We start from the raw sequence: 14,724 nt of genomic DNA on the forward strand, positions 1-14,724 counted from the left end.
AACTTAATTAATGTTTTTAGTGTCTATAAACGCTTCTAAAAAGACAAAATTGACAATGTTCAACAATCTAATTCTCCTACTACGAACGAATAATAACAAAAAGAGGGAATAGTAACATTATTATGATACAGTATACAGTATGGCAGGTCTTCCATGTAAGGATGATAAAGTCCCTGTCATAACTCGTATCTGACGTCAGACGAATTAATAAGATATAATATTTGCAGCACAGTCCGTATATAATGACAGAAGCGATTTGTAAATGTAAGCTGTTGGCATCTTTTATGACATTAATTAAATGAAGATACAGTGTTTTGATGTTACGGAACACTACCCCTATGGTAATCAAAATATTTCCAGGACATTTAAAAACACCAAACACTACAGAATGAATCGTCAGTTTAGTTTGTTTTGAATTTGAGAAGGAGTTACATTTTTTTTAACTAAATAAAACACTATTTAAGGGGGAAACGAAGGTACGCATTTCGACATTTTGCAATTGTTACATATAACATTTCAGCTATGTTCATGCTATGAAAAACTTATAATCTGATACTTCCATTTACAAAAACAGCTCAACTAATTTATAAAGCTGAATATAAAAAAAGATTGTAATTCCACTAAATAAAAATAAATTCGCTCGAAGCTTTATTACAAAATTAGACATTTTGAAAACATAGCCTTTTAAAAGTAAATTCCAAAAAAATAGATATCACATTGATATTTTATTAAATACATTTACCTAGAAAGAAATAGAAAGTCAACTTGGCTAATATCCTAAACGATTAATATGAACGAAATGTTAATATTTCTATTACCTATATTTGTACATGCTTTTGATTCAGAAAATGGGATTCATACTAAAGCTGTTTGGTTCTCTGCTACTGCTACAGATTTTTATGTTGTAAGTAATTCTTTATACCTTGTTTTAATGTAAACGTCTCTTCATGGATGGCGAAATGAAATACAAACCATGAGCAAGTAAGTTACATGTTAACTATGAGTTACTGACAAACTGGCCTTAAGTTATTGAGAAGCGACAATCCCTGACTAAATACATATGACATGATATGTGTTAATATGAGTTAATAGAGTTTATACATAAGATAATAAGATAAGATAATAAGATAAGACATAAGATAATACTATACTTAGTAACATAGAAAACAAAAATTACTAGCGACAATCCCTGACTAAATACATATGACATGATATGTGTTAATATGAGTTAATAGAGTTTATACATAAGATAATAAGATAAGATAATAAGATAAGACATAAGATAATACTATACTTAGTAACATAGAAAACAAAAATTACTACCCTTAAATTTTAAAGTCACGTCTTAATTATAAATGACTTAATAACAAACTTGGTGAGTAACTTAGTAACCTTACAGCTGTGAGTAAATATGTTACATATTTACTATACTCTACCAAACGTACCATTCGAAACTATGACACAATAATATATTTATTACTTATTACTAATTGTTTACCATATAACTATTGTACGAGAGATAATAGTTTGCATGGAAATCAGAATGTTCCGAACGTTTTCAGTTGCACAAACACCGTTGAAGGTATAAACGTTTAGTTGCTTCAAGATATTTCCTCACGATTGATATATCTACAAATGGACGTACAGGCTATAGACTGAGTTTACAAGACATTAAGAGCATTCTTTGTGACGCAACACGAAAGACTGTTGAATGTTTTCTCAACTTTAAGGTAAGGTATATTTTCATTGTCTACATAAATGTATTCAATTTTAAAATGGATTTTATAAAAATTGACACGGCAACAGGACTTATAGTTTTTTAGGTTTGTTTGATAAAATATTAATCAGTTGAAACAGACATGTTTCATAAGTCTCAAGTAGTGTGCTAACATCAACCTAAATGAATAAGCAAGACGATGGCATTAAAAGTTCATATGTGTTTGAAAAAAAGTTTAATAAGACGTTTTTCTTTATACTTACAGGTTGTCGGTGAACCAAAATGTTGGTCGGTAAGTAAATAACTTATCTTATTACAAGTATTGACCGAATTTGGGCTAATAAATAAAGGCATTTGTAAAAACCCGGTTTTATTTATGTGTCGACTCTTGATAAGGGGAATAATCAAAATATTCTTGAAAATCTTTAATTCTATTTTGAGATCAAATGTACATACTTTAAGTGTTTGTATTGACTGATTGACAATGCAAGTTAAGTTTTGCTCAAACGTGTAGGTCTATGACAAAATAGTTTACAATCATCCATAGGCAGGGTTACCACGACGTATAAATACAGAGATAAATTTGTAAGAATATTTCATTCTCATTATCGCAAAAAAGTTTAATGAGTTTTGTCTTTTACTTTCATATAAATTCTAAATCTTATGATATTTTTCAGTTATGAATGTGGAAAGCAGTGCCGAATTAGAACGTCGTTTGTCAGTTTTAGCAAGAAGAAATTCATTCAAGTATGAATCAGAACCGATTGTCGATTACGCAAATTTTGCAATAAAAACGCTGGGTGTTAGCAATGGAACAGCAATTCTTGAAGGAAATACCTTAAATCAATCTGTGGAAATAATCTACTGTGAATTTAATATAAATTTTGGTGGTAAGTTATTCACGTCTTAACTTAATGAATGTGCTTTGAAAAACAAATACTTTTAATTCTGTCCATGTATAATGATTGTTGTACATACAATTTGAAATTTTGTTCGATACCGGCAAAGATTGGATTGATTGTAATATGGCGATTTTCTTCATTTACTCAATAAAACAAGTAGAACTCAGTTTGTTTAGTTTAAACATATTTTATTTAAAATATTTTGCACTAATAAAATTTATATACATTATTGAATAACATAATACAATTCTGAAAAGGGGCCAGAGCTTGGTTGACTATGGTCTCTTGCGAAATCTTCAAACTATTTACAGCAATGGACTCTTTGTTGTCCTTTAATCATTTAAAACAATTCTCCACAGCCGTGATGAATTGCCTCCTTATCTATCCAAAAATGACATAGTCTCAAAATCTCTTTCGATAGGGATCGTGTTTCGGTTGAAGCATTGGAAGAAGTATATTGGGGGAAGGCAAACAATGCTTGGATTCCATTTGAAGGTTCCATCGACACGGTCGTTCTACCATAGCAATACTTATTGCGACGCGATCAGAAAATGGTCAAAGCTTAATATCATTATATGACCGGCTAAGTAGTTTGGGATGTTCTGTAACAAACGCTATGTTCCATTTCTTTACAGTTAAAACAGCATCTGAAGGATTAGCAACCTGGAAGAGAGAAGCAGAAGCTGTGTTTAATTCCAGAAAGTCCGGAAGTGCCATAGAAATCTTCAAAACATTAGGCGAGAGAACGGTATGTCTTATCATGTCACATATTATAAAATGTGTGAATTTTGTTGCATTGTGGGAATAGCCAATATTGTATTTACAGCGATGAAGCAATGAAGAAGATTTTTTTTGTTGTTGCAGATGGTATTTCTTTAAACTGCTGTCTGTTATGAAATTTTATTTACCTTATCGTACATTTTTAGAAATTAAAAGTTGTTCAAAGTTGATTTGTGATTAGATTTCACGAACAATGCTTTTTGTAAGTAAACACTGTTTAAATGTGCTAAGAAAATTAATAAGAAATACAACTAATTTAAAATCGCTTCAAAATGTTTGTAAATGTTTGTAGTTTTGAATACAAGGAAAGCCTGTATTTGTCCGAAACTAGCATGGTTTCACCTCCCTGTATTCTGTGAGTGATGATAGAAGACGAGATACTGAACTGTATTTGCAATATGTTGGTCCACTTATGACATGGTTTTCGGTGAAATTTTTAATAACTTCTCATTTGATCTGTTTTAATTTACAAACTAAAATACTCGTTAATAAACATATTTAAACTTTGTACTTTGTATTTATATCTATTTTAGGTTCACCTCATGACCGAGATGACTGCCTCATCGTTGGACGAGATCCTATTTCTTGTTCCCTTTGCTCAAGAAATACCCAATACATTGGGAACAAGGTGCAAAGTGGCCCGAAAATTTTGATTAAAATAGATTTACAATTCAGTGAAAAAAAATTAAAATGTTTTATCCGTACAAACGTGTAAAGATAAAAAGTAATAGAGGCGAACTTTAAAGAACATTTCATTTTATAGATGAGCATGTGCTAGTAATTGTGATTATGTTTGAATAAATACAAGTATTTGGAGGACGTGGATGCATATTATAAAAGGATTGTCATAAATGTATCTTGTTCTGCTTATTTCATTTGGCTCTTATCTCATGGATTTCACTTGCAAAGATTTGTACTTGTTCGTCACCAAATAGGTGCTGTCCTTATTCGGATATTTTACCACACATTAAATCGATTCTGTGCACCTTATTAGGTATACTTGACAAAGGGTGCTTCATGCACTGTTACCTCCACAAGCTTCTGCGAAAACCACTACAGCATAGGTAAAGACCCCATCCGCAAAAAGTAAGTGTTATGGTTTTATTGAAATTCTCAAAAGTCACATGCTTGTTAGTGTTTATATCCGCCATATGTTTTGCTCCAGCATGCGCGTTATGATAGCTTGAACTACACCTAAATTTGGGTATCGTTCGTTTCAGCCAATCAGCGTGCCAGTATTATAGTAAATGTAGTCGTCTTTGCGACAATTCTAGAAAGTTATTTAAGGATGTAACAATTATCGTCACAAGCTGCTACTTGTATTTACCCACTTTCATGAATATGTTAGTAATCTTAATTTAAACTTAATAATTACAGGGAAACATTCATAGTTGCTCTAGCCGTCAATCAAAGGCCCATTCATCACATGCTCTTTATACCCTAGCTAACAGACTGAACGAAAACATCTACAAGAACACATTTTACATGACATTTATATCGATACAAATAATACCAAAAACAAAACAAAAAGAGATAAGACTTGAAGCAACCTTATGCTGATTGAAGTTTTTTCCCCATTGCATAGTAACTTAAAGTATTAATACAAGATAATGCAAGTAATTTTGTCATTTGATGACGAAAAAGGCTGACCATTGAGTTCATCTAAAACCACCACAGAATAAGAAGATACTGAGCCATGTTACATATATAAATAGATAATTATATAAATAATGTATGAATCAACGTTTTAAGGAAAACTATACTGAGGAGTTCGGATAAAAAGAAAAAAAGGAAATAGAAAAAGGACAACAACAAAAATGACCCGTTGTTTAATTTTTGATGGTAGTTGATACATTTTGGTTAGTCGCAAAGATTCGATTTTTTAATATATTTGTGAACTACAACATTGATTCTCTTGATTGATTTTATGAAAAAGAGAAAGTAAGAATCCCTTAAGATAGCCATACACGGCAAAATTGAAAATGTTGCAGGCTCGGTTTGATTTAGCCTGTTCATGGTACTGTCAAGTGCAAACTACCGTCCACGCCCCACTAGCACCGGCTTAAGCAGAATTCAACCAACATTTAATATGAACTGGTACAATTTGGAATTTTAAAACATCCGCAATGTGTTCATATGGCGGTTATCATGGAACGTTCCATGTGACACGTAAGTGAAATCTCTTCTGTTTTAACGCATTTTAATGGTTGATTATAGCAATGTGTATTGACTTGGCTTGTAGACATAGATTTTAACTAAATAGGACATCAAATAATATATTGTCGTAATTAATCATTTACAATTGCAGCAAGACAAAAGTAAAGATAACCGATAGCTACATAAACGCTCCTCAGATTTTTGGGGAGGCTATGCCGACCCAATGTTAATAACTGTTCGTCAAATCTTACTGCCGCGGTAATCAGGTCAAAAAATAGTACCTTGATTTTTTCTAAGCTGACTCATCACTCATCACAGACATTTACAATATGAAAATATTTTCATTCTTTAATTTCATATCTGCAATTTGTAAAGATAATAATTCTCTGAAAAATTCTTGATTTTTGTTTAAATCACTACTCCGTGACGTCATACTGCCGCGGTAATCAGGTTTAGGCATACGTACGTCTGTAATAAATAGTTCTGGTATGAAAACCCTTCAAAATAATAACTTTATCAATATTTTTTTAACAAAAAGCATAAATGAAAATTTATAAGTAAATGCTTTAATTTAGTGGCAAATATTCTTTATTATTTTTGATAACAATTTTCCAATTACTACGCAGCGACCAACTGTTTATGACGGGTCATTAACTAGAACGTTCCAACACCGTATTCTCCATTGTGTACACCGGTCTTACTGACGATATTTGAGACCGGTGTATATACAATGCCGTATTCTCAATATCATGCATGTTCTTTTGTTGTTATAAACCATTAAAAGTCCTTAATATTTTTTAAAGACAAATAATTGTAAACTGTCGCTTACATCAGAGACATGGATCATGCTTGCGTGATAACTAAGGAAAACTAACTTATTAGTACACCCCAGGAGGTTGTACGCGGAAAACGGTCATAAACCGCTATATCATATAGCTGTTAGTAAATATTTTGCATACATTTAACTAAAAATTCACTGATGATGATGAGCATATAGTTTGAAACATTATATTATTGAACCATTATCGCCGAAAAAAAAAAACTATTTAACTACAAAACCCCTATAAGGACCTTCCGACAAAATTCCAGCAAAATATTACATTTTACATTAGCAAAATAAAAAAAGCAATACTTATATTTTCATCTTACATAATTCATTAATCAAACTTTTAACATAAAAGTATATTTGGCAATTGACAGATCCCTACTCTGATCTTTTATTTGTATAGGAATACATTTAAACATGTGCTCTTTTGTTTAGGAATATTTTGTAGTGAAAGTCTTATATATTCACTGATCTCATAATTAGAATTAGACAGGTCAGGGATTTATACAACCAGTTGTTTACTTAACTATGCTCATTTTAATCCCAATAGAAACATTCAAATATTTGGGGTAAAAAACATGACCAAAGTACCTAGTAGTCGTTTACCCGGTGGTGATCCCATTAAACTGATTATAGATTCGAATTGATTAGAAAACACAAATAGAAACATGTGTTTCCGTACAACAAAAATCGGAAGTAAAGTGAACAGTTAATTGACAGAAATATGTGGTCAAATATGTTTTAACAAAGAAATAATTATTTCAGAGAAAGACGCAAAGATCAGTATGACCCCGTATTGTGTAATTAGAAAGTTTATTCAATTCTAGGGCATACATCATAATTTGATAGTCCATGTGTAATAAAATTCAAATTTTCAATACAGATTATGAGATACATAAAAAATATTAAAGAATAAGAAGCTTTAATTAAAAAAAAAAAAAAAAAAAAAAAAAAAAAAAAAAAAAAAAAACCGCATACATATACAAATTACTTACAGTCGAGCATCGGGAAGTCATTAACATATCTTACGAAACTTTAATTTGAAAACGATATTTGCGCGCGCTGAAGTGATTAATGTTTATTTGAAAAATAAAAAAAAAGAACTTTTATGTTTGTGTTCTAAAAATAATCGGCGGCATAAGAGGAATTTCTTATTCATTTTACAACACTTGAAAAATTACTACAGAAAATGTGTTGTTGTTTTTTTGTTTTGTTTTCAACAAAAGTGAGTGTGTTTTAAGTTTATTTATACTCGGCGCCGGAATAACCATATGTCCGAGATTATAGCATCTGGGACGTCTTTTTCAAGCAGATTCTTCCTGGAAGCCCATTCTTCGTTCTTTGGTGGTAAAGGAGACGACAATACCGTCAAGGCATCAACTTTCTGACTGACGACAACAAAAACGGCATCTATTAGCGCCAAACCTCCAGAGTAAGTCACGACAGGTCAACCAATCACCTCTGGTACTTATGATGACTTGACTATGTCCTTCCGTGTGCCTTCTCCGCGACGTGCACGCCTCTGGAGGAAATTGGAGAAGTTTCAACAAAAACTTCCAAAACACGCCATTTATAACACCATTCATAGCACTGACGGCTTCGATGTTCTCATCTATTTGCGGGAAATGGTCGACAGGGAAACCCCTACGTAATAACCGCACACCCTGTTAACAACAGATTTTCCGCAGTATAATTATATTTCAAGCTAGTGAGGTTTAAAAATACACAAGCTATCGATTAACTACCATAAGTTGGTTGAGTGTTGGCGGTAAAAAAAGAAGATATAACTTCCTGACCAATTTTCACTTAGGTTGATTCAGTTTTTAATAAGCTTTGCAGATATGTATTTTTTCAAGAAATATTTAGCTTTAATATTATCCGACGCCGTCAGTAATGAAATGGAAATAATTTTCTGAAACATGATTTTATTCGAGATTTGCTTCTGGAGAAGACAACCTTCTGTCCGTAGAGCATGAATATTAATACTCATCACAAGACAGTATCTTATTGATCTCAATTATGGTACATCTAAACGTGTATAATTTTTATGTTCAATAAAAATGTTGCATCACTTGCAGTTGTTATTATCATTCAATAATATTAAAATGACATAAAGTATTTATGATGAACAGTCCTAGAATATTTTGACACAGGAACTTGAAATTCTATCAAATAACCAATATTAATTATAATATCCAAATATACCCCCTATATACTATAAATTTTTTCTATAGTATAAAGGGGGTATATTTGGATATTATAATTAATATTGGTTATTTGATAGAATTTCAAGTTCCTGTGATTTTGATAAGGAACCGTCAGTTGTAAAATGTTATTGTTATCTGATAATGAACAGTCGTCATACTTGCTGGTATGACATTTATTATTGACAGTTTAGGTTTTTCAAAATTTGTATGATTAACAGTCCGAATGTAGACCTCAATGAAATGTTCTGGAATATTAACAAAATGAATAGTCAACCACATTAACCATATATATGAATGGTTGAACACAACAGTAAGGATAAATAGCGCAATGTGCATATCTTTTTATTTTGGTAGCATATTTTAAGCAAAAGAAAAGACACTATAAGTCTGAAACATTCTCTCATAGCCTCCCCATCAGTACATTCAGTGCTTTGATTTTCCTTGTAATTATTAAACGCATATTTATAGCGGATGTAGCATTTTTCTGTAACAAAAAATGGTAATACAAGTGTACAAATTACCTTTTTGCAGGACTTTGTTTCTTTTGGAACCAAAAACAACAGAACATATTGGCATGAATTTTAATATGATATAAAGCATGCCATCAAATATAAGCAATATGTCAAACGGATATTCTGTCTCTTATTTTCTTATAAACTAATCACAAAAATCCTACATACTAGTACGTTGTTTTCCACTTTGCTTGTGAACACTTGTTAACTAATTAATTTACTGAAATATTGTACTCTCTCTTTGGAAATGTAAAACACGTTCACTTTGGGCAAATAGCTTTGAGATCGATTCGTCTCGGAATGCAAAAAGGACCCGAATCGCAACACGACACTCGCATGAATATACTATGTCAAACATAACCTGATGAAAAGCGTAAATAAGTCACCATACGGTGAGTGGTGATTTTCCGAGCTAACAAACTAAATGTGATCACGCAAATAGGAAATTTGCAAACAGCACTATTCACACTTCATTTATACAACACTCATTTATACAACATTTTACTATATTACTGCATAATTTATTCAAATATTTCAAGACATGTGTATTTAAAATCTTATAGTATACCTTAACATATACACGTCAGTGTTCTGTGGCTACATAAACTGTTTGTTTATAATACGTTTCAAATCAGTTAATTTTATTATAAATGCAATGTATACATGATTTTTTCGCAAGCAGGAAGACACTCTCATTTCTCTTCACAAGTTTTTACGATATTTTGCCACAGTATCTTTTCCTCGTATCATATCCGCTGCCTTTTCTGCGATCATTATAGTAGGGGCATTGGTATTCCCAGACGTTATGTTATGTAGAACAGAGGCATCTACCACTCTTAGTCCTTGAATACCTTTAACACGTAACTGTGTGTCTACAACCGCTAATTGATCACTTTCCCCGCCCATTCTGCACGTGCAGGCATGGTGGTATTCGGTTGCTGATACATGACGGATGAAGCACTCCCAGTATTCGTCAGATCGAAATTCGAATGCAGAGCAGAACTTGTATTTCGCTTGATTTATGTCGACGCCAAGATCTTTAAATGTTTTTGTGTCTGAAAATTTCTCCCATAACCGAATACCTCCGATCATTGTTTTAATATCTCTTTTGTCTGTAAAATACTGCGGATCTATCAAAGGAGGATCGAATGGGTCTGTACTTCTAAGCTTCAATGTTCCAGTACTATGTGGATGAGTTATGCACACGTCCGTGCTAAAACCATGAAGAGAACCATCTTTTGCTATATACTCATCGGCTATTTCATCTTTTAAGCTGAAGAGGTTATCGGCAAAAAGGAAATTGAAAAATATAATTTGAATATCGGGAAAAGTTTTCCCGCGATCAGACTTGTCTAAATGTAAGAAGGCGGATCCGTCTAAACCAGTGTTTGCTAACGGTCCACTTTTAAACCAGTCATACTGTAACTGTGCCCATCGGCCGATTATTTGTTCTTTTGTGAGACCATATGGTTTGTTTATAGCAGAAGGAAGGACAACAAGCTGGTGATCTTTTAAATATTGTCCAACAGGCAGATCTTTGATTACAGGTATACCCATTTCATTAAGATGCTCCTTAGGGCCAATTCCTGATAACATTAATAGTTGCGGTGAATTTATAGCACCCGCTGACAAGATGACTTCTTTCTTTGCCTTTACGTAATATTTCTTATTGTCTCTTATATAGAAAACTCCAACTGCTTTTTTATTTTTAATGTCAATTTTAGTAACCAAAGTTTTAACAGCAATGTCAAGATTATTTCTGTTGCCAATTTTTCCAAGATATTCCAGACTAGTGCTGCTACGAACTCCATCCCGTACATTACTTTGAACGACACTGAAACCTTCTTGGTCTTCTCCATTGTAATCAGTTATTTGATAGCCAAGTTCTTGGCCCATTTTCATAAACAGATTTGTCAATTCTGTAGGTGGACTATATGACACAGCGAGCGGTCCTCCACTGCTATGGTATTTCGAGGATTTAAAACGTTCAATTTGCATATCTTCAGATTTCAGAAAGTACGGAAGAACGTCTTTATAGCTCCAGCCATCACATCCGTCGGCTACCCATCCGTCATAATCAAACTTACTACCACGTGTATACTGCATTCCATTTAGAATACCCGAACCTCCAAGAACCCGGCCACGTGGCCAGTACCCTTTGTTGTCTTTCATTCCTTTAAAACACTGTGTCTGCTTTTCCGTGTAATATTCCCAATCATATTCAGAATGTTCAAGCGGTGCCCATGCAAGAGGTATATGCGTCAGGGGGCTTTCAATAAAATGTGCCCCTGCCTCCAGTAATAAAACCGAAGAGTCACTATCTTCAGAGAGTCTTGATGCGACTACGGAACCTGCCGAACCACCACCGATAACGATGTAATCGTATACGTCAGAAATTTCTTCTGTTACAATGGAAGAGTAGTCGGATTTAGGGAACCACTGGTATACAAGAGCAATCAGTACACATGTGACTCCAATGCCAACCTGTGCTGACAACGCCATTATATACTGCAAAAGAATGATAACAAACAGAAAATGAATTCCGTAATACAGCACTTTTTTTCAAGACGAGTTATTTAATGGAATATTGCAACGTCATTCAAGTTTAAATATGAATTTCATTAGTATACTAGGAAATTGTAGTGTTTTATTCAAACAAGGCGCTGAAAGAATTAAAATTCTATACAGCTTTGAGTCTCTCTGGTATAAATTCCATATCTTTGGTTGATACTCAAATAGTTTAATACAAAATTTCTGTGTAGAGCACTTATCTTAACTATTTTCCTGCTGGAAAAGAAAAGGATTAGACTTGTACCACAAGTTAAGGGCCTGGTCATCTTGCACGTTCTTGTAGTCTGACCAGGTGCTGTATTTTTAGCTAACCATATTAAACTTATACTCATGACAACCCCCAAAATAATAATGGAAAATTGGGAGCTGGACAGGAGATTCAATCGGCAACGTTTCAACAAACAAACAAACATGCAAGCAAATAAAAAACTAATATTTGAATAAATAAATAACCATAATTAATAAATAGATAAAACGCTTATAAAAAAAACAAACAATACAATGATAATAAAAAACTAATCAAACAACGATGAGGTTAGTTACTCGTATCTGCAAGTTATAATCCTACTCCACTGTAAAGTCTGAAATCAACACAGGTATATAGTATAATTATCGTATATTATAATAAATGTATGTATGTATCACTGTGTTAACATGATTGTTATCTTTCTTCATTCCAAGCTTTATCTGCACATATCTATACATGTAATAAGATTCACTTGTGTAAAGTGAAACAATTTATATTGCATTTGGTCAATATTTTATTGTGTTATTGTAGTAGAATTAGAGAAAGAGTAAGGGGTATTTACCTAAGCAAGTATTAAAAACAAATTCAAACATCCATCTTATTATTCCATTAACCTAGATATTTACCACCTAGATATCTTAAATGGACCTGTCATTCGTTTTTATCAGGACCAAAGGACCATTTTAAGGAAATGTTCAAATCATAATAATGAGCCTTGTCATGACAAAACCAACATAATGGGTTTGCGACCAGCATGGATCCAGACCAGCCTGCGCATCCGCGCAGTCTGATCAGGATTCATGCTGTTCGCTATCTGTTTCTCTACTTGTTATAGGCCGGGTTTGTAAGCGGATCCAACGGCTGGTCTGGATCCATGCTGGTCGCAAACCCATTATGTTGGTTTTGTCGTGACGCGGCTCAATTATGTACTGACTGGAAAACGACCAGTGCATACCCTTATCGATCAGATATGTTGACTGATCATGGTCTGAACTGGTCCTATCGCATACTTGTCCACGCGGAGGGAAAAGGCCTCTGTTTTGCAATTAGTAGAAGTGTTTGAAATGTGACATTAAGAAGAACCTTTAAAACGCTATTGAAAAACGACCAGAACTATTTTGGTTATTAATAATTTACAGTTATGTTTTTTTTTTATGTTACACCACTCTATTCGAGTTGTGCACAATTTAATAAAATAAAATGGTTAAAACGAAATGAAAAAACATTATCAAACAAGTACATATTTATATTTCATTACAGATATAAACAAAAATACGTCGGTTTACCGCAATGTAATAAAACGTGTTTAGAATTAATAACCAATTTTTTAGGAGATGGTAATTTTAATTTAATGTAAAATTTTTCAGAATTAAAACAATTTAAAATACTGGAGGGCCCAAAAATTTTTTAAATTTAAAAAATTTTAAAACCCGTTTAAAAAATGAAAAGGGGAATTTTTACTACTATATAGATTTAAAAAAGTTGTCCTTTCAGGGCCAAAACCCATTTTAAAATTTCAAATGAATCCGGAAACGACCGGCTCCGGGTTGACTGGAAATTTTGCTGGTTTCCCCTTTCCAAAATATAATGGGGTTTTTTAGATCCAACGTGGGGATAAATTTTTTTTGGTGAAAAAAAATTGTTTTTTACCCCCAATTTTATAATGGGAAAAATTTCCCCAAAATCCAAAGGGAAAACCTGTCAAAGGTTGAAGGTTTATTGCAAGAAAACCCCTTTCACATTGAAAAAGTTTAAAATTTAAAAGATAATTTAAAAACGGTTTTTTTTAAAAACCACAAATATTGTTATTAAAATATCAAAAAGTTTTTTATTCTATTACTTAAAAATTAACGTTGGTTAAAATAAATTTAAAAATGGTAAAGAATTAAAAAATAAATAAACAATTTTAAATTTTAATTTTTTAAATAAAACAAAAATTCTAAAAAATTTAATTACGGTTTGAATACTACATTTTAGGGGGGTTTTTTGTTTAAAATAAATTTTAAATTATAAAATCAAATCGAAAAAATTCATTCTAATTTTAAATTAAAACCGGTTTATTTAATGAAAAAATTGAATCTTAGATTTTCATTTCATAATCCATCGAAAAGGAAACCCCTAATTCTTACTTTTTATGACCTTATAATGTTTTTTCCCCCCTTTATTAAATGAAATTTTTTAAAAACCCCTTGAGCTTTTAATCATTAACGTTTTTGTGCACTTATTAATAAAATATGAGGCTCATAACACAAATTTTTTTAACTAGCAATTGAAGGCCCCCATTTAATTTTTCATTGTTTTGACCCTTAGAAGTATATCTGGTCGAGAACATTTTAATCATACCACGTATCGTGTGTACAATATATCATAAAACAAACATACGAGCCGCGTCATGACAAAACCAACATAATGGGTTTGCAACTAGCATGGATCCAGACCAGCCTGCGCATCCGCGCAGTCTGATCAGGATCCGTGCTGTTCGCTTACAAACAGATAGCGAACAACATGGATCCTGATCAGACTGTGCGGATGCGCAGACTGGTCTGGATCCATGGTTGTCGAAAACGTACTTGTTGGTTTTTGTCGTGACGCGGCTCATATTGTAGAAAGTTTTCTCTTTCAAAATAATCAGACATTCATTCTCGTTGCTAAAATGTCAGTCGACCTTGACCTTGACCATGAAAAATATAGCATAGTGCTGTAGATATGATTATATATATTAAACTGTCTCTTAGTCATATATTGAACTTATTTATGGACACTTGTAATGATTTATACCCATGATTTATACCCTCCCCGGCCTGA

At 32.6% G+C, this 14,724-nt stretch overlaps 2 protein-coding genes and 1 long non-coding RNA gene across 3 annotated transcripts; 2 read left to right on the forward strand and 1 right to left on the reverse strand.

Moving 5' to 3' along the window:
- The first annotated feature begins 261 nt into the window (after positions 1–261).
- On the forward strand, positions 262–2,028 carry LOC132740159 (uncharacterized). Its single transcript, XR_009627114.1, has 4 exons — positions 262–476; positions 846–904; positions 1,563–1,730; positions 1,983–2,028. It is a non-coding gene; the product is annotated as an uncharacterized LOC132740159 (long non-coding RNA).
- A 368-nt stretch (positions 2,029–2,396) lies between these two features.
- Positions 2,397–4,252, forward strand: LOC132740160 (uncharacterized). The gene is made up of 3 exons (XM_060728013.1): positions 2,397–2,607; positions 3,255–3,367; positions 3,933–4,252. The coding sequence occupies exons 1-3, from the start codon at positions 2,397–2,399 to the stop codon at positions 4,050–4,052; spliced, it is 444 nt and encodes a 147-aa protein (XP_060583996.1). The 3' UTR covers positions 4,053–4,252.
- Positions 4,253–9,156: 4,904 nt separating this feature from the next.
- LOC132740161 (L-sorbose 1-dehydrogenase-like) lies at positions 9,157–11,629 on the reverse strand. The gene has a single exon (XM_060728014.1). It carries the CDS (start codon positions 11,601–11,603, stop codon positions 9,804–9,806), a length of 1,800 nt encoding a protein of 599 aa, XP_060583997.1. The 5' UTR covers positions 11,604–11,629; the 3' UTR covers positions 9,157–9,803.
- Between the last annotated feature and the right edge of the window lie 3,095 nt (positions 11,630–14,724).

The sequence above is a fragment of the Ruditapes philippinarum genome, unplaced genomic scaffold (genome assembly GCF_026571515.1).
Source record: "Ruditapes philippinarum isolate M1 unplaced genomic scaffold, ASM2657151v2 ctg972_1_1_1_1, whole genome shotgun sequence".
Lineage (NCBI taxonomy): Eukaryota > Metazoa > Mollusca > Bivalvia > Venerida > Veneridae > Ruditapes > Ruditapes philippinarum.

Excerpts from the sequence above, each read along its gene's own strand:
- LOC132740161 (XM_060728014.1), bottom strand. The coding sequence starts at position 11,603 with ATGGCGTTGTCAGCACAGGTTGGCATTGGAGTCACATGTGTACTGATT.
- LOC132740160 (XM_060728013.1), top strand. The coding sequence starts at position 2,397 with ATGAATGTGGAAAGCAGTGCCGAATTAGAACGTCGTTTGTCAGTTTTA. Across the intron at positions 2,608-3,254 it reads ATTTAATATAAATTTTGGTG|TTAAAACAGCATCTGAAGGA; the intron begins GTAAGTTATTCA and ends ATTTCTTTACAG. Across the intron at positions 3,368-3,932 it reads AAACATTAGGCGAGAGAACG|GTTCACCTCATGACCGAGAT; the intron begins GTATGTCTTATC and ends TATCTATTTTAG.